Source organism: Mauremys reevesii, linkage group 10 (assembly GCF_016161935.1).
Source record: "Mauremys reevesii isolate NIE-2019 linkage group 10, ASM1616193v1, whole genome shotgun sequence".
Lineage (NCBI taxonomy): Eukaryota > Metazoa > Chordata > Testudines > Geoemydidae > Mauremys > Mauremys reevesii.
Genome location: NC_052632.1, coordinates 2419753 through 2439616, shown reverse-complemented (window position 1 = coordinate 2439616; position 19864 = coordinate 2419753). Strand labels below are relative to the sequence as shown.

Here is a 19864-nt window from a genome sequence, read left to right as displayed (position 1 = left end):
CAGCCATTGAACATTGTTCAGCCCTTGTCTGATAGATTGGAGAGGTCTCTAGATCAGAAATCTTTCCTCATGCAGGTATTTATACACTGTGATCAAGTCATCTCTTAGCCGTCTCCTTGTTAAGCTAAATACATTGAGCATCTTTAGTCTATCAGTACAAGCAAATGATCCCTTTTGGCCTTAAAAATCTATTAATTTATGATACTGAATGAATGAGTGAATCCCCCGGGGCCTCATTTGCCCAGATGATGATGCATGTAAATTTCTACTAGAGTATGGACTAGTAATTTAGTCCAAATCACACTTTGGAAAAGAACATGTAGAAAAGCTGCAGGATTTCCATTACTCTGGTCCTACCACTTTGGATTATTAAAGGGGCTGATTTTATGTATAAAACAATACCCAGCGAGGTAATGGTACATTCACCACATATATTGTTTTCTGACAATGCGTCCTGCTGCATACAGTGAACATACACATACAGCAGGGTGAGTATTTAGGATGGTGTTTGCAGTTAAAATCATGTCCGCACTCCCTTGGGGGTCCAGAACGCCATGTGTTCCCAATTGCCCCACATCATCAGACCCACATAAGTCAAAGCTGTACAGTGAAGTTTGCAATAAAAATGAGTTCTGAGTAAGTTATTTTCATTAAACGTCCATGATGATCTCTTAGCACTGGAGACTTCTCAAATTCTCTGGATATTTGGGATTCTTTAGGACTAGAGGGCAAACTTTCTCTCATTATTTAAAGCACAATGCAGACAGTAAACACGGACAAGTTTATTGTTAGTGAAGTAATCCTGAACCTTTCAAGCCTGGACAGAAAGGCAATTCCAGCTATTTATGATGCGGTTAGTGAAGCTCTTATTCAGCCTGTGATTGACCCTGACACGGGGGCAGCATCACAGGAGAACTCTTCACATGAGACTGCCCAGTTGCTATGTGCAATTAGGCCCATTCAAGCTTCCCTTCAGCATCATGCCATCTTTTTTCCCGAGTTTTTTTTTTTTTTTTTGCATGAACGCTCTTGTTGTCTCTCTCCAGGGTGGAACTCCTGGTGGCAGGCCCAAGGGATTCCATCTCCTGTGCAGCCCCACAAAGCCTGAAGTTAGGTCTTGGTGACTTTTCTAGCTTGGTCAGGACCCTTGGAGACCTGTAGGATTTGGTGTGAGCCATCAATCCAGTTTATGGGGTAGTGAATTTATTGTATTAGGGAATTGTGTCCCCTTGGCAGAACCTCTGGTGCTGCATGGGTGAAAACAACCCATATTGTTCAGCCACTAGTTTTATTGATCTATCACATACGTGCCCAGACACTCCTTGATGGTTGCCTAGTAAATTGGTATATACATAAAAATATTAATAACTCTGCAATGTAGGTTTCCCGTTGCTGTTTGAGTTTCTCCATGACCCGCGTGCAATATTCCAGGGCAGAGTTCCAGTAAAAGAACTTGATCCAAACCCACATTTGGATTTCTCTCCAATACGCTAATGCCACCAAGCAACGGAAAGAGTTCAGAGGCCTTTCTTCTAAGTGGTCTTTTGAACATGTGGCTCAACAGAGTAGGTAAGAGTGAGTTAATGGTCTGTGAGTCAATGGTCTGTGTCTTGAGGGCTCTAGTGGCTTGGATGGGATTAATTCCTTTTTTTTAAAAAAAAATCCTCTTATATTCCACCAAGCTTTCAGCCGTTATCGAAAGCCCATTCCCTTCTCCATTCTTCAGAATCTCTGCAAAGCCTGGAGACGTCTGAGAAACGGAGAGAGAGATGGGAACAGAAACAGCAGAGGAAGCGAAGAATAAAGCAGCGCTCCATCAGCAAGGAGAAGTGGGTGGAGACCTTGGTGGTAGCAGACGCCAAGATGGTGGAGTATCACGGAAGTGAAAATATAGAAAAGTACGTGCTGACCGTAATGAACATGGTGAGTTCTGGGTTCCATGACCGTGAAATCCATTGGTGTCCTTGGAGGCCCAGATGTAACCCATACAGGTCAGTGGCGTACATACAGGTCATTTGAATTTCCAGGGTTCAGCCCTTTCCATTGATGCCAGTTGCTTGTGCAGGGGAGGAAGGCTGTAGCTAACGCTCCCTTACTCCCCCATGCACTAACGTAAGGCAGCTGACAGTTCTCTGCTTGAGAAACAAATGCAGGGTAATAGCCTGCCTTCATTTTGGGCCTGATCCTAAGCAATTGGAGTCAATGCAAAGATTCCCGTTGACTTGAGGGAGCTTTGGATCAAGCCCTTCGTGCCCACGACTCCTGAAGATTCCAGTGTTAGTGCCACACGTCAGACAGGAGCTGCGGAGAAGATGCAGTCGTGTTTAGCAACCTCATCTAGAAACAGCTTCCTGCAGCTCACCAAATAATGCTCTGAGCTGGGGCCCGCCGACCCGGGACCGAGTGGAATTCTAGCCTGGCTAGCACTGGGTACGTGACTGGCTTTCCTAGGAATGTGTCACTGTGAACAGGTAAAGGGAAGGAGGCAAGGAAAGCAGCCAGTAATAGGTGATGACAAACCCTGGCACAGAACTAGGAGAGTGTATGGTATGTGCCGTAAGGGCTGTAATAAAAGTCAAACGCAGGCTCAGAAAGTTAATGACAGTAATTGCATTCAAATGCCTCAGCAGCGAACATTGCTGCTTAATCGTTCGGCGCTCAGAGACGCATGTAATTGGAAGCTAGGTGGCAGCTTGGGTTAATGAGCTAGCCCTTCGCCTCCAGAGACCCACATTCAGGTTTGTCTGAGGTCACAAGTGAAATGAACTTCGTGATCTCAGTCTAGTCAGCTGGTGCTATTTGCTCATATCATAAAACCACCAGGCAGTTTAGCATAATTTGGCACAATTAGCCTGCTCCTCTCTTAACACAGTTCTGGATGGGGCTAGTGGTTCCAGCAGAAGATGGTGGGGGCAGAAGACTTGGGTGCAACATCATTTGCTCCATCATTAGTGACCAAGTTGGAACAGTTCCCCTTGAGAAACCATATACAGTCATTACACAGTGTAAGCACATGCCCGCACACGGTTTTGGTTGAAATTCACAGCTCTAATGATTTCCGGTAGCGCTATAGGCATGTCATTCATGTTTAGGTCTGAACTTCCTTAGCGTTGGACCCATCCCTGATTCTAAGGAACTTCTGATTTGGGACTACACTACCCAACAGTGTCTTTTAAGACCATGCTTCTCTATCTGATGTGTTTGCCATGAGTATTGCAAGCAGAGTGATTGCTTTCTCCTGCTCATTATTTTCTCAGCTGTTTCTATTTCTGCAGGTGGCAGGTATATTCCATGATGCCAGCATTGGAAACCCTATCAACATTGCAATAGTTCGTCTTATCCTGTTAGAAGATGATGAGGTAAAAAGAAAACAATGTGACTCATATTTTTGGTCCATTTCCATCTTGGCAGCTCAGTATGCTTCTGTATGGTCAGTTGAGAACTGGCCATGAAAGCCCATAAACTCTCACTTTCCTCTCATGTGCATGGCCAGAAAGATCTTGCATAGACTAAACACAGGCACTAGAGATTTGATGCTGTGATTGCTGCATGGGTGGGATTCTCTTGGAAGCCAGCGGGAGTTCCACAGGCAGAGACACTGTAGAATCTGGCCCTTATATTGAGAAGTAGCCACTTCTTCAGTAGTTCTTAAAGGATTCCCAACAAAATACAAGTATCATCCTCCCCATCCAGCAACCTCTGGGAACTAACCCTACTGCCTACTGGACATGCTGTTTTGCTCTTGGCAGCATTTCCATTAACATTAGAGGCGGGGTGGCTCCACTCTGGCAGAGATGTGACTGTGAGTTAGGGTGTTTCCCAGCAGATGTTGTAGTCTTCTTTCTAGTTTCCAGAATTGGCTTAGTCCCATAGGAGTACCCCAGCTAGCAGCACTGCATGATGAATGTGAAATGCTGGTTGTTTGTGCTTCCCAGCTGCAGTTATCATTCTCAGCTAAGCCTGAAGTTGCTCAGCTGTTTGATCTGTTTCCCCCAGCTGTGTCCTTGTAAAAGATTCGGCAGCCTAATGGGAATATTTTCCTGCAGGTTTTTTTAACTCCCTTCACTAGACTGTCTAACATTTCCACTTGATCACAGTCAAATGATAGTAAAAAAGAGGTGGATTCTGAGCTCAGCTATGTGGTGTAAATCTGGAGTAATTCCATCTAAGTCAGTGTAGTTACTTCCAATCTGAATTTGGTGTAACTCAGGTCAGAATCTGTCCCCAGTGTCTCTAAGTGACAAAAAGAATAACACCATGATAGCAGACTTTTACTTCCTTATGTTGGCAGGAGGATTTGAAAATCACCCACCATGCGGACAACACCTTGAAAAGTTTTTGCAAATGGCAGAAAAGCATCAATGTGAAAGGAGATGCCCACCCACTGCATCACGATGTAGCTGTCTTGCTCACCAGGTATCCTGCTTTGTGCTTTCTGCTTGTGCTAGCTCTCTGGTTTCAGCTATTTACCAAGTAGTTAGAAATACCTACAAAGCTGGGAGATAGAGAGAGACGCTCGGATCTAATGTGAGAGAGTGAGAGAAAGAGGAGGCTATTTAAATTCCATTTTCCTTATGTGGGCACTTTTTTTGACACTTACACACGTAACTAGAGATGCAACCTGCTGTTTTGAGATTAGCCTATTCCCAAAATTGGCGCTAGCCTCAGAGTTCAGATCCAAATCTGGAATATGGATTCAAATTTACCAGTATCTGGGGCTGTTAAAATGCAAGGTTTTGGTTTGACCTATCTCCAGTTTCCTGACCTCCATCGGGGATGTTCACTTGTATAAACTTGCCATTTTGTCTTATGGATCAAGGCAGGGATTTGCAAAAGAGCATCAGGGAGGGTGCCTAATTCCCAGTGAAATCCTGTGGGATTTAGGCACCTGGATTCTTCAGGCTTCTGTGAGCATCTCAGCCCAAGTGTGTTTTCCTTATGGGTAAGGGGTACAGCCTGCTGGCTTTAAGCCACTGCAGTCTGGTCTATGGCAATATCAAGTTGTTTCAGTAATTCCCAAAGCATTCACAAGCACAGCCTCTCCCACAACACCCCCATGTTCTCCAGGAACTCTACTTTGCAGCAGAATAAGACACTGCAGGGCAGTATATGCCTGTGGGGTTATTGTTATTGTTCTTCTTGGGTGGCTGTAGTCACAGCCACAGCTACCTGGGGTTGCCATGATCCCCCAAGAATCGTGTCCCATTGCTTAATTATTCCCAGCCCCGGCTGTACTTTTAAAGTAGAATTAATGTAACCAAGCTGCTTTTGATTTTAAATTAATCAGGCTCCTTAGTGAGCTGGGCTCCTGGGAGAACAAATGGGAAAAGAGGGTCATAAATCTATTACGTTCAGATGCATCCACTCTTTGTTTCTGTTTAGCCACTTAATATGTTGTCACCTTTTATATACACACTATATATGTTACAGCTGGGTTAGTTAGATATTATGTCATGTCCCAGGATGGAACGCCAGCACCCAATTAGCCATAGGATGCAGATATAATGGCACTGTGCAAATTGTATCCATCAGGAACACAGCAGAGAGAGCCTACTATATAGAAGTGAGACCATAGTCCCTTCTATTCAGGGAGATGTTTACAATCCCCTACTCCAGGGGTCGGCAACCTTTCAGAAGTGCTGTGCTGAGTCTTCATTTATTCACTCTGATTTAAGGTTTCGCGTGCTGGTAATACATTTTAACATTTTTAGAAGGTCTCTTTCTATAAGTCTATAATATATAACTAAACTATTGTTGTATGTAAAGTAAATAAGGTTTTTAAAATGTTTAAGAAGCTTCATTTAAAATTAAATTAAAATTCAGAGCCCCCTGGACCAGTGGCCAGGACCCGGGCAGTGTGAGTGCCACTGAAAATCGGCATGCGTGCTGCCTTTGGCACACGTGCCATAGGTTGCCTACCCCTGCCCCACTGAATACAAACCTTGCATTGCTTGCAACATCCAGAGTTCCCCTTTCAATCTAATCGCTGACCCCACTCCAGAGTTTTCAGACAATAGTTTTGCTCAGTTTTATTTTGACACTTTGGAAGGTGCTATGATTTAAACAACCGATTTGTCCCATGTGTGTGTTTTGTTTTTTCCCCTGAATGTAAAAGGAAAGACATCTGTGCTGCAATGAACAGGCCTTGTGAGACTCTGGGTCTCTCTCATGTGTCAGGAATGTGTCAGCCTCACAGAAGTTGTAATATAAATGAGGATACAGGACTTCCCCTGGCTTTCACCGTGGCACATGAACTCGGACACAGGTACTTAGGGATTTGTTTAATCTCTTTCATGACCCCTCTCCTGGAAAGAGACATTATTCAGCTCTTTAAAGAGTGCATGTGGTACAGAAAGTGGGAAAATATCCATCTGTACTCAACCTTGCCTTACGCCGGCAAAACTCCCTCTGAAGTCAGTGGAAGTTCTGAGTTTACCCTGCGGGTTTTGCTCAGAGAGTTTCATTTTTAGAACTTTGTTATTTTCTGAGTTTAACCTGTCTCTGCACACTCCCAGGAGTCCCAGCTCAGTTACATTCATATGTCAAATCCAGTCTGACTGAATTCAGTGTCTCTGACTTCGAGGTGTTCTGTAAATGGACTGGCCCAAGAGCAAACTAGAATTCATGAAATGTTTTGAACAAAGCTTTTTAATTAGGAATTCCTCAAATTTAGTTTATTTATAGAATTGGTGGCAAATGTTTAGTTTGTTCTCCCAACCCGTTTAATGCAATTAACCTTTGGAAAGGTCTTTTACATATAAGATTAATACAGCTCCAGGAAACCATTATATATTTTAAATGTTAATTTCATCTCATATTGCGTATATCACATTTCTGTGAGTAAGTATATATTATCTGAAGTTGAATTAAATCAGTGTGGTTCAATAGTCTCATCTTTTCCTTGTTTGGGTTTGCAATAAGAAAGACTACTTCAAAATTCTTTAATATTTACATAAAAATATATACTTTAAGGAAAGTACCATGTATTGATACTGACTTAATGCACTGACTTGCATTAAACTTTGGATTCATTGATCCATTAATTAAATGTTTGCTTTACATTTTCCCCTTCTACGTCCCCATTGGGTTTGATATCAGCTATGCCACATAGATCCTCTCCTTTGCAGACAGTATTTCTTCCACATTATTTCAATTAGATTTTTAGCAAATGCCTCAGAAATATACAAAAGTGAATAATGTGTCAAATTGGCAACTTACAGACAGCTACAGCTGTAGTAAACCGCAGCCTTTAAATTAAGTAACACCATTTACTGCCTGCTTTGTTGTCCCTGTCAGCACCTGATTCATTGTCTTTCATAGCAGTTGCCCCTGGGAGCTTTCCATATTCGCTGTAGTTACTGCTGACAGTGTGTAATAAATACATTTCTAAGTCCATGCATTTCAGCCAGTGGGAAAGCAACAAGAAAGGAATTATTAAGCTTGGCAGTTGTGCATTTGCAAAAGCACAAAATGAACCATTTGTGGGAACCAGGAGCTAGGCAGTGACTCCCCAAGGTTCAGACTGGGAACAGCATGTTCCTGTACGCCAGTGTCTGCAGTGATTAGATGAGACAAATATTTGTTCATAGAAAACAAATTGGAAACAAGCTAATTTTCATAATCACATGAAAGCGCATCAGATTTCAAACAACTAAATCTGAGGAACTTGTGAACTGCTCACAGGTATTGTGCAGTCAGAAAAGGAGGCTAACTGAATGCTACATCATCTGTTGCGTATTATCCACTCAGCTCTGCTTATGGTATGTGCTGTCCTGGTCTCCACCCTGCCCTCAATCAACAGGCAGCAAACCCACCCCATGCCCACATCTCCACTTCCAGCACTGAAACTCAAAATTGCCTAGGGAGGTTGTGGATCTTCACCACTGGAGATTTTTAAGAGCAGATTAGACAAACCCCTGTCAGGGATGGTATTCAGTGGTTCTTAACCTTTACTCCAGCCTGCACCCCTTTGGTTCTCAAAATATGTTCTCGCACCCCTTATCAGAAATCATTGAAGTAGGTCAGTTGGTTAAACCTAGATATATCATAACTATAGAATGAAGGCGATAGAATTATATATTTATTTTAATTTCACAGTAAAATTAAGAATACATGAAAAAGTACACACTTTTTTTAGAATTATATATTTATTATTATTTCTTTACAAAGGCAACAAATCCTGAATTTTTCCTAGAATGGCAGGGGCACCATCGGTGCAAATTGATCCCCACACACCAACCGTTATCTTATGCTTAGGTTTGATGAAACAAAGTAGTTGTACATATGTGCCTGTGCTTAATTTGTGTTTTCTTTGATTTACCTTCTAAAAAAATCTGGCATGTCTCACACCCCCAGAAAGGGCATCTCGCACACCCCAGGTTAAGAACCACTCTAGACTCTAGATAATACTTAGTCCTGCCATGAGTGCAGGGGACTGGACTAGATGACCTTTCAAGGTCCCTTCCAGTCCTATGATTCTGTCTCCGTGCCCTGCTGCAGGCCCTGCCTAAAGTGCAGTAACTGTGGAGATTCCCCACATCACCCAGCTACCCACTTCCCTCTACACATGGATTAGCTCTTGGTAGTACAGTAGTGCATTAAGGCCCTCCCTGCGACTGGAGCCCCATTGCGCTGGGCACTGTCTGTACACCCAGGAGTCCCTACCCCACAGAGCTCACAGTCTAAATAGACAAGGCAGAGACAGGGAGTAGCTTGCCCCAGGTCACACAGTGGATCAGTGACAGAGCCAGAAATAGATCGCAGGTCTCCTGGTTCCCAGTCCAGGGTCCAGTCCATTGAACCAGTTGGGTTCACATTGACAGTGATGTCACTTTTATTGCATAGGATCTGGATTAATTAAAGTTGCTGACGAGGTTAAATCTCTGTACAGAGCAGTGGTGTGTTAAGAACAGAGTAACTGGGAGAAACCGTCGGGAGGCTTTGTAATGTAAGGCTTGATGTGAACGTGCTAGAAAGCAAAGCACCTGTGTGGTTGTATCCAAGCATGCGGCTCACCTCTCCTTTGTGGGACTGTGCTCTTACACAGTTTTGGGATTCAGCATGATGGAAGCGGCAATGACTGTGAGCCAGTTGGGAAAAGACCTTTCATCATGTCTCCACAGCTCCTGTATGACACCTCTCCACTCACCTGGTCCCGCTGCAGCAGAGAGTACATCACACGATTCCTCGAGTAAGTTCCCCACCCTCTCTCCTTACCTTCCTTCGATATCTGTGCTAGCGTCAGGGCTCATCAGTCAGTCAGGAGTCAGGCGCCATAGTCAGAGGGGGCCTGGATGAAATGGAGAGCAGGTACAGAACACAGCTGATTGCTACTGGCTGGCCGCCTTCAGCATGGGCTTGGAGTGGCTGGGCTGCCTAGTCATTGTTGGGCAATTCAAGGACTTAAGAGTGGAAGGAGGACAAGCCTTATGTAGGGGTGAGGAGGGAATGGGAGTGGGGGTGGAGGTGCCCCTGAGGAAGAATTTTCTGGAAGAAGAAGAGGGCTGAAGTGTGGATGGACTTGGGGCCTGTGTAGCCTTGATCCATCCACACCAAGACCAACACTACATCAAGACTTGGTAAGGACACAGGGCCTTCAGAGGTGGCTTATCTCATCTACTGATCTCTCATGGTTAACATTCCCGGGATGCATTTTTAATCTTCATTGTGCTCTATTTTCAGTGCCTTAAAAAGAGAGCTGCAAGCCCTTTGTTAATGGAGGAAAGGCTCGTTCTTTTTCACTAGCACTTCTGGAGATAACTCCTCAGCCTCTACTGTAAATGGGATTTTGACTTCTTGAAGCAGCATTTCTTACTGAAACGCAGCTCGAAAAGGCTTTCAGTCTTGGGTGTGGGTCATGCAGAAAGGGCCATTCAACAATGAGCTGCAGATGTTCTTGATATTGGCATATCAAGGCAGAGAATGGGACAGAGGGTTGGGGCCTTTTGTAATTAGCAACTGATGTTTCTGATATTCTAGAGCAGTGTTTCCCAAACTTGGGACGCTGCTTGTGTAGGGAAAGCTCCTGTCGGGCTGGGCCGGTTTGTTTACCTGCCAGAGCCACAGGTTCGGCCGATTGCGGCTCCCACTGGCCGTGGGTCGCTGCTCCAGGCCAATGGGAGCTGCTGGAAGCGGCAGTCAGTTCGTCCCTCAGCCCACGCTGCTTCCCGCAGCTCCCATTGGCCTGGAGCAGCGAACCACGGCCATTGGGAGCCACAATCGGCCGGACCTGCGGACGCGGCAGGTAAACAAACCGGCCCGGTATAGCATGGCCCACCGGGGGCTTTCCCTACACAAGCAGTGGCCCAAGTTTGGGAAACCCTGTTCTAGAACATGCATCACTTGAAACCTTCTGTTGTCTTCAACAAATGTTGGTGCCCGACGTGCTGTCTGTATAATGTGATCTGAGTGCAGAAACTGGGGGTGAGTGGAAATGTGCAACCTCATTCTTCCCCCATTTATCGTTCATGAGCCCTCGTGTGTCCAGACTCCAGATCACTGGTATCTAATTTTGACAGCTGACAGAGAACCGTTTGGGGAGTAGAAAGGAATTTGCTTTCGGACAGCACCTTTCATAATCAACGTATTCCCAAGGGGCTTTCCCAAATAGGGAGTTAGATGACGGGACTTGGGCACTGTGGAGCAAACATGGGGCCCAGTTCTCTGAATTGCTGGTCCCCACCTTGAGATGCAGACAGCTGCCCTTCATTCCCATTGGATCTCAGCATCTTGCTGAATCAGGCCCTACGTGAATGACAGTCCATTCATAGGACTGACCACTAGAGCCCTTTGTGGAGAGTGGGAATGGGCTTGCTGGACTGGATGCTAGCAGTGAAATCCTGGTCCCATTCATAGAATCTCAGGGTTGGAAGGGACCTCAGGAGGTATCTAGGCCAACCCCCTGCTTAAAGTAGGACCAATCCCCAGGCAGATTTTTGCCCCAAATCCCTAATCAATGGGAATTTTGCCACTGACTTCACTAGGGCCAGGATTTCACTTTAGGATTATTCCTCTCTCTTACTGAAAAGAGAGCATTGTAGCAACGCTACCGATCTCCTTTCTAAACAGCCTCCTATTTTCTTTCCCACTGCAACACATGATCTATGACTGCCATCCAGCCAACTGGTGTCAACTCACTCTCAGGCTCCGGAGCTGTGTAAAACTTTGGTTACGTTCTTTTCTACATTTCATTACCTCGTGCCATTGGCTGTTAATCCCGATTGCCAATGCCCATTTAAATCACACAAAACTTTCTGGATTACATGTCCTTATGTCATGTCACATAAACGTGTGGTGTTATGCTGTATCCTACAGAAAAGAACCCGAAGCACTATAAAATAATAGATGTTCTTTTGAATGTGTGTTAGATTATTGCTCTCAGTGTAGATCCTTAAGATCCATCCAGTTTTCTCTGTTTAATTACTAGTCGGGATACTCACAAGTGCAGCACATGTGCAAGGAAAAAAGGGGACAGCTCAGTCTGGAACGTTGCACCCCCCCTACTGCCTCGCACTGGCACACAGGATGGACAGCAATCTGGGGCCAGACAAGCACTGCAAGTAACAGAGTGCTTGTGATCGCTTCTTTTCTGCTTCTCAGGCATTCCCAGCGCCACTGCAAACTGGCTTGTGCCAGTTGCCTTTTTCATGCTCTCGAGACCTGGTGTTCTCATAGCAAAGCTTTACCTTGCTTTACCCTCTGCTCTGCACTGAGTGACTTTCCAAGGCGTTTGTCTCTGGGCAGGAGGTATTCCAGGCAGTAGCTAGGCTGAGCCACATTCTTTCTTACAGCTGTTTATTTTTAGCACCACATAGCTGACTCTTCGGTTTGTTATTGGATTCTTAAGCCTGGTGCCTAGAGATTTACTTCCATCAATAAGTGCCTTGCATTGCTGGGACATTTCTCTTCATTATTGCAGGGAAAAGAATGAGGGGGCCTTCACGAAGCAATGCTAGGGGAAATTGTAGCTGCATGCTCATCTGCAAGGAACTGAGCAGCCAGGCAGAAGGCCTATCTGGGCACGGAGTGAGGGTTGTCTGTGTCACTGATCCCCCATCTCAGGTACTCAGCTCTAAATGACAGCCAACAGCTTAAATACACAGCCTTGGCCCTCAGGTAGTGTAAGCTGGTGTAGATCTATGAATTCAGTGGAGCTATGCTGACTTTCACCAGCTAATGATCTGGCCCTCTATTTTTAACTTCACTTTTAGAATAGGAATTTCCTGATCACCATAACCTTGAGCTGCACTTCCCAAGAAAGAAAAGATTCATCTGGATGCATTTCCAGTTAATTTCTGTCTCTCTGCTCCCTCAAGAAGGGCAGCTCTTCCTTGAAGGAGAGAGAACACTTCAGCAAAAGTATTTCATTGTCTGTGACATCCCTCAGGCCAGCGAAAGGGGATGGTGTGAGCACAGAAATGTCTGTGTTGTTAGAATAACGTTGGCAGGAAAGTAGGGAGGTATAAGCCAAGGAATTAGACCCTCATGACCCAGGCTTGCTAGATGTGCCTGTAACAGTCTTTACATTGAAAATTGCACTGTCCAGTTTTGTATAAAAGAGAGAAAGAAATCAATAAAATATTTGAACATGTGAAAATAATTCGTATGTGAAATGGCGAGCTTCCCTGGGCATGCATCCATGTGAACCTGCCTGTCTTGCTCGGAAGCCTCCGGGCCTGAACATGTGAGGGGCTGAATGATTCACATGAAGATCAGCAGCACTCAGCTGGGTGAGGTCCCAAAGACCAGAGATGGCCTCGCCCTAGCAAGTCACCTCTTCCTCCTCCGTCATTGTGACTAGATTTTTTTTAAAGTGACCAGCATCATTTAAATCTAAGAAATCCACTGTGAGTCTGGAGGAGGCTATGAATCTTATTGCCCCCAACAGCTAATGGAGACCCTCCTTTGGCTCAAGAAATAGCTCTGCTGCTCATGGATCCAAGGGTCGCTGGTGCAAGTGCCAGCAAAGCTGGCTATTGCCATGAGTAGTTCAAACCACCCTGTGGAATGGACCCTGCAAGGTGAGTCTGGTATGGGATCTGGCAGCTTAAATAATAGACTTAGGAAGCAATAGCAATTGTGCACTCGCAATCAATTGTTAAAGTAGGGCACCTAAGTAGTTTTCTCCCTCTAGCCTTAGCAGAAGAGAGTATTAAGGCTCTTCGGTGTCACCACGAAGAGAAGATGTTCCGTAGTGAAAGTAGAAGATTGACTTTACTATGGGGGGAATGAACTGTGCCTGTTTCATGTCCCATCAGTGCCAGATTTCTCCCAGCCCTCTCGCTGTCTAGGCCAAGGGAGGGAGAATACTTTGGACAGAGCGACAGAAGTACTCTTGGAGGTAAGGGGCAGGCTGCTGGTCTGATAGGAGCTGCAGCTCAATGACCCACAAAATGAGGGAGGATTTTGGCTTCCAAAGATGATGCATGAACACAGGAAAAGGGTTTCAAAGGCAGATGCCAAGAATGAGAAAACGAAGTGCTTGCTATCCTAGTGCCACTCCCTCTGTGTGATCTGAAAAAAAGGGGGCATCCAAAGGTTTCCATGTTGTGACGGCACTCTCTGGCTCGATGGCCATCAACTAGTCTGACCTCTTGTGTATCACAGCCCACCAACCCCAACCGCACACCAACCCCAACAACCGAAATGAGACCAAAGTATTCCAGCCCACAGGAGACTAGACTAGTATGCGCCATAGGCAGGGGGGGAGCTCATGGCATCAAAACCAAAATATCAGGAGTAATTATTCTTTGTCTGTTTGTTACAGTTATCTAGAGACTGAATGGCCATACCAAATGCCATGGAGAGATCAAGGAGCAGGTTTTTTCGCCCTTGTTCTTTCGACTGAAGTTTCACATCAGACAGTGAACAAGCCAGTCTTAAGGAACAGCAATGCAATGGCATGGGTGTAGGTGACGCTTAGCGTCCAACTCTTACAACTTGACTTGACACGGCACTGAATGCATTGTTTCCCTTTCTATAAAACACCCTTTTGATGTTTTTCCATGAGCGAGTAAAGAAAATAGCTTTGGAGCTGCCAGGCAGTGACTTTGCTCAACTCAGAAATGAATGTAAAGCTTGCAGCAGGAATTTAATATTTCATGCCAGTTCAGTGTTATAGTACTCACAGAAATCTAGACCTCTCAAGCACGGTCTAGACGACAGTGTGTCCTAGCTAGAATTAGACTTAGATACATGTGGCTGGAAAGACACAACTAATTTCAAAGCAACGGTCTGTTTAAAAGTGTTGGGCACCTGTCCCGAAAGGAGAGTCGCTGGGAAGCTGCTTGTGGAAAAAGATCCATGTAATTTTAAATCATTGCGTTTTCAATGGGCTGCATGGGGCGGCAAAGTCAACGCTCTGTGATAGGAAGGGTGAGGAGATGGGCAGCCTTACTGGGCAGAGACATTGTGCGTTAGGCCAAAGGGGGAGCGCTGTCTGGGACCGGACTGGCTACCCCCTTTGGAAACGTATAGGGTGTCTATCCTGGGGGTACACGCTACTCATTGAGTGTTGTGGGGAAGTATATCTGACTGTGTGATAGGCTGTAACCCCATGTAGTGGGAGGCCTTGTTTACGTGAGACCGGCAGGCCAGTTTCACTTAAATCAGTTTCTAAATCAATCTAGTTAAACTTCTGTGCAGATACTCCAATTTTGGTTTAAGACTGTCTTATTTTGGGTTAATTTAAACCTCTTCCCAGTCGCCTTAAACTAAACTGCTATAATCCACGTGTATCAGAGTATCCAGGCAGGGGTTTGCATCAGGTGAATGAAGTCGGTTTAGATAAACTCCTTAAAGTTAAACCGGTGACACTTGTTCATATAGACAAGCCCCCGGGTAATACAGCAAAAGCATTTGATGGCAATGAAAGCAGATCAGGAACATTCCAGAATTAAGTGCCCACAGGGCATCCTCTAAACACATCCTCATGCCTCACTGACTTTTACTAATCTCTGAAGACTTTAGCATCTGCAATACCACTATCAACAAACCTGGTCATCTTTGCTTCTTAGTAACCATAGAAAGACCTGGATGTTTCAAGAGGTAAAGAACACGAGCGATGAGACTGGGGAAAGTGGCAGTGAGGAACATTCGCTCGTATGCGAACGGTAGTAGCCACGGAAATGCAGCCTCCTTTAAAGGTGCTCTCCTCAGTACCTACCAGCTTCATTTTTGAGGGTTGTAGCTTGGAGATGCAGCTCTGAGGGTCAGTGAGCTTTGGTGCTGACCATCTGTATTAGTAGGTCATTGACATTAACTGTATGATGTATGAAGCACCAGGACATCTGCCATCAGCCCTGTTTGCTCCAATAAGACCCTTTCCTCTAATTGATGAAACTGAGGCCATGACTTCCTCAGAGTGAGGAACTTTTCTGTGACCTCATTATACAGCTAAAAATCTGCCGCTTGTTCCTAGTGAATGTGGCATTGGTTGTACTCCTCCAGGGAGTCACTGAGATGCTTTGCGATTGGTAGTGGGATTCTCTTGTAGCTCATCTTGAGACAAATGCATGGTACTAAATCAAGCAAATAGTGCTTGTCCTGTCTGTGAATGCTAATCATGGTGGAAGTCAAGGGCGTTGTAAACTGACCTGAATTAAGACCCTAATGCTGAAGCAATAAGTGGTTGCAATTTTATAACAACTCCCCCAGGAGTGCTCTTTGCTCAGACTGTGACTTGGGTAAGGCGGTTCCAAGGAGTCGGGAGTTTAAAGCCTCATCAGGCTGTTGCTACACGCATCTGTTTTACTATTACACTTTAATAGCTGATTCCAGGTCATAAGGCTAGAGAGGATTGTGCAACCAAACCCATTCCAGCAGCAATATTGCAGGCTCCACCCTCTTACCAGTAAACTAGGAGTTACCCAGAGAAGCACCACTAGGTTTAAGTAGCCAAATGGTCTCTCACAGCTCAGACAGGATCTTCTGGTCCATATTCCCTTTCTGGTGAAGCCCTTTCAGTTTCCTAAGACCAGCAGGATTTGGACGGATGTCAAGATTTGAGACTCATTGGAAGACGTTTTCTTTGCTATTACCTTGTTTTGTTACACATTAGAGAACTGTCAGATCCCCTTGCGTCCTACCCTCATCTGCCCATTTCAAATGACAGACGTTTAACCCAATCCTTTCCTTATCTCCCCACCCCCGTGGTATGTAGGTGCCCCATTCATATATTTAGTAAATTAGCATATTTTGCAAATTATTGCAATTATAACAAATTATAACCATTTCCAGCAAGTGCATGTAACACATGTGCTTGCCAAGGGGCTTTGCCTGTGGGTATGAGAGCCTTGGTTTGCGTGGGGAAAGCTAATCACTAAATTCTCCCTCCCCAAGCCTTTCCCGGAGTATAAACACCTCCAGTACAGGCTAAGGGGGGCATTTTTTCAGAAGCTGTTGTTAAAAGGACCTGAAGGAGATCTCTGTGTTTGAACCCCAGGCCTGTGCTCCAATTTGTTTTATTCTGGAAGAGTCAGGATGCTTCTGACTTGCTTTATCTAAATAAATACTAGCCAACATGTTTTTAAACAGACCAGTGTTTTGGTGTAAGCTTGGCTCCTTAGAATGACAGAGTTAAATCCTGGATCAAGGTCTGCTTCCCCACAGAGGAGATAAATTGACTTGCGTGCACTTTACTATGTGTGGGTCCCTTGGACAAGGCCTTCCTGCCAAGATCCCGTCGGCTTTGCATGGTTTTTGAACTCTTATGGCATTGGCTTCTCTTGAAAAACTACCTGTTTGTCTCACATTTCCCCTCGCTCACTGTGGTGCATGGTGGTTGATGGCTGCTCTTTACTTTGGAAGCAGCTGCATTTTAGCAGAGCTGACTATAAATGTGAACTGCACTGGGATCCTTATGTACGGCTTGCATCCGAAGAAGTGGGTATTCACCCACGAAAGCTCATGCTGCAAAACGTCTGTTAGTCTATAAGGTGCCACAGGATTCTTTGTTGCTTTTACAGATCCAGACTAACACGGCTACCCCTCTGATACTTATGTACTGAAAGCGCTGTCTAAATGGAGGATGCTATTGCTGTTATGCCTTAAATTGTCCACTTCTCCAAAATACAGGACTTAAAAGAAGATTAAAGTTTGCCTATATAGCTGTTGAAAAGGATCTTCCATCTCCTTTAAACACACCATCTCTGCCCTAGAATAATGCACTCTACCCGTTAAACTGTATCACCACTCATTTTGCAATGCAAGCACAGTGGTGTGGCTGAATACATAACTTTCTGGATATCCATGAAGCACAAGGCAAGAGGAAAAAAACTGTGATGGAGGCGGAAACTGTTTTATTTGTCTTTTTCATTTCTGACTTTATCTCCTCTATGGGGTTAAAAATCCATCGTAACATAAACATCCTTAAAGATTTCTTTCCAGTGCTGGTAAACATTTGTTTAAAAATATTTTGCCTGTCCCCTCCTGCTGTGGTGCTTTGAAACACCATTTGGACTTTGTTCCTGAATCTCATAAAACGGCTGCTAGTTATGTCTACATCTTGTGGTTCTGTGGACGTAAACATTGTCACAACTTGATGTGCAACTGTTATGCTTGGTCTCCTACATATACTGGCATCCTCTTGAGCTCAGCAGCTGGCCTTTCTTAAATAACATTGAGCAAGAAGATAAACACATTGATGCCTCACGACTGAAATAAATGCAGCAGTGCAAAGTCTTTTCCACACACTCACATTTGCGATGCCCTTACGTGTCCTACACCACATAGAAGCACCCACAATTTACTGTGCTAATTTTAACTGGGAATAGATTAGGTCTGCTAATAGATTGGGTCTGCACAGCAATTTGAGCATTGGCCTGCTAAACACAGGGTTGCAAGTTCAGTCCCTGAGGGGGCTGTTTAGAGATCTGGGGTAAAAAATCTGGGGATTGGTCCTGCTTTGAGCAGGGGGTTGGACTAAATGACCTCCTGAGGTCCCTTCCACCTTGATATTCTATGAGTCCCTCCTTGACTTGCTAGTAAGATATCCTGGCTGTTTTTTTCCATGTCAGCACTAACAGCATCTCTCTAGCTGACCTAATTTTGCAGCTCTTGACCTTAAGCTGTGCTCCTTTCAGGGTAGCTCTGACAAGGAGCCTGTGCTATTATATTTTAAATGACCTGCAGAACTGGTGCTGTCTTTTCCACCTGATAACAACCATTGCACTGCAATGAGCTCTCAGAGACCTTTAAATGAAACAGGTAACGGGAGCTATTGTTCCATGGCTGGGGTGCGGGGTGGGACTGAGTGCAGGTTCCTTGAGTAAGGGATTTATAGACAGGGCTTCAAAAGCACTAGGCACAAAGCCAGATGCTGGGAACAGGGAAAATTGTCTCCCATAATAGGAACAAGGCCAAGAGCTCAACCCTTCAGTACGCTCTTGCAAGGAGAGAATTTAAAGTGCAGGCCGTCTGCATCAAGCCTGCCACCTCATCAAACTCTAAAGGAGCAAAACTAATAAACAGAGCAGAGGAAACCAGTGTTGTTCCATCTAGGCTTAAGGAAAGGGCTGCAGACTCAGACTTCCCTCTCAAATTAACCTGGTGCAAGAAAAACCCTGACAGCTGCTCTCCGGGAGGTGTAATTTTATAGCAAACATTTCTCCTCTTGGCAGGTTAAGAATGTGTCCGAGCCGAATTTTGCTCTCCGCTTTGTGATAGCTCATTTAAGCACAGTAATAACTTACCTGAGTGCTTTCAGGGTACCACAGTAAAAACCAGGCTGCCTTCCCATCTTTGACAATGAGGTTTTAGGCTGGAGTTGTTTGTATTCAGACCGATGAGTGGAAGCTTTTTCTTCTCTTGCTTTAATGTTAAATGTGGGGGTCTCTGGTGAAGTTTTCAGTGGGGTCTTGCATACAAAGTGGGCCATATCCTGGGAGTTTCACCACTAACTTAATCAGGAGTAAAGTGAAATTCTGAAATACTTTACAGGCAGAAATAGAGCAAACAGGTAATGCTTGGGAATAGCTGTTCTCATGCAGCCAGCAAAGAACATTGTATGTACATGCACCAAGGTAAGTGGTAAGCGCTGGAAATCCTCACAGCCTCATTGGCTCAGCTGAGTACCTAACATTGAGCTCACTGAAACCTCTTGGGCTAAGTGGATGTAATTCCATTGACTTCTATGGAGTTGCACCCACTTTCACCAGCTGTGCTGAGTCAGCAACTGTAGTCCGGAAAGCCCGTGAGAACCATGAAATCTCGGCTCCAGCAGGGTATCAGAGCAAAGAGCTACTGGTTCTCACCAGCTGCACATGACTCATCGCTGCCATTTATGCACCAGAGTTACGACTCTTCCTTTGTTTTTAACAACAATTCTAATGTTCTACAAGAGCCTGTTTTGCTGGATCTCTTCTTGCCCTACGTTGATCCCCGTCTGCTTGATTCTGACTTGTCCGTTTCATGTTTGCAGTCGAGGCTGGGGGTTGTGTCTGGATGACCCACCTGCCAAAGAAGTGGTAGACTACCCCTTGGTTCCACCAGGAGTCCTCTATGACGTCAGCCATCAGTGCCGGCTGCAGTATGGAGCATACTCCGTCTTCTGCGATGACATGGATGTAAGTTGGGGTTGGGTGTTCCTGCAGGTTTCCTTTATGTAATGATAGAATTTGTGACTGCTGAGTGAGTCTGAACAGTGAGAATCTTTGCATAGAAACTCACTCTCTGCTGATGAAGGGATAAATAAATCCTGCATTATGAATTATTAGTGGAAAAAAGACCATTGTCATCTTGGCTGAATTAGGAGCGAGGTTAGTTTGTTTGTGGAGCCCTCTGCCCCCAAAGCTCCCCTTCCAATAGATCCAAGGAGCCAGACTGACAGAAAACACACTGGTTTAAGGAAGGGTCACGGTCAAGGAGA

General features: G+C 44.9%; 1 protein-coding gene across 1 annotated transcript in view; it reads left to right on the top strand.

Moving 5' to 3' along the window:
* Positions 1 to 19864, top strand: part of ADAMTS7 (ADAM metallopeptidase with thrombospondin type 1 motif 7) — a 134288-nt gene that overhangs the window by 17321 nt on the left and 97103 nt on the right. Inside the window, exons 4-9 of the mRNA XM_039490895.1 lie at positions 1727 to 1923; positions 3258 to 3359; positions 4292 to 4416; positions 6116 to 6265; positions 9047 to 9190; positions 19418 to 19562. Of these exons, the coding sequence (XP_039346829.1) occupies positions 1727 to 1923; positions 3258 to 3359; positions 4292 to 4416; positions 6116 to 6265; positions 9047 to 9190; positions 19418 to 19562 (863 nt within the window). The remainder of the gene's footprint in view (positions 1 to 1726; positions 1924 to 3257; positions 3360 to 4291; positions 4417 to 6115; positions 6266 to 9046; positions 9191 to 19417; positions 19563 to 19864) is intronic.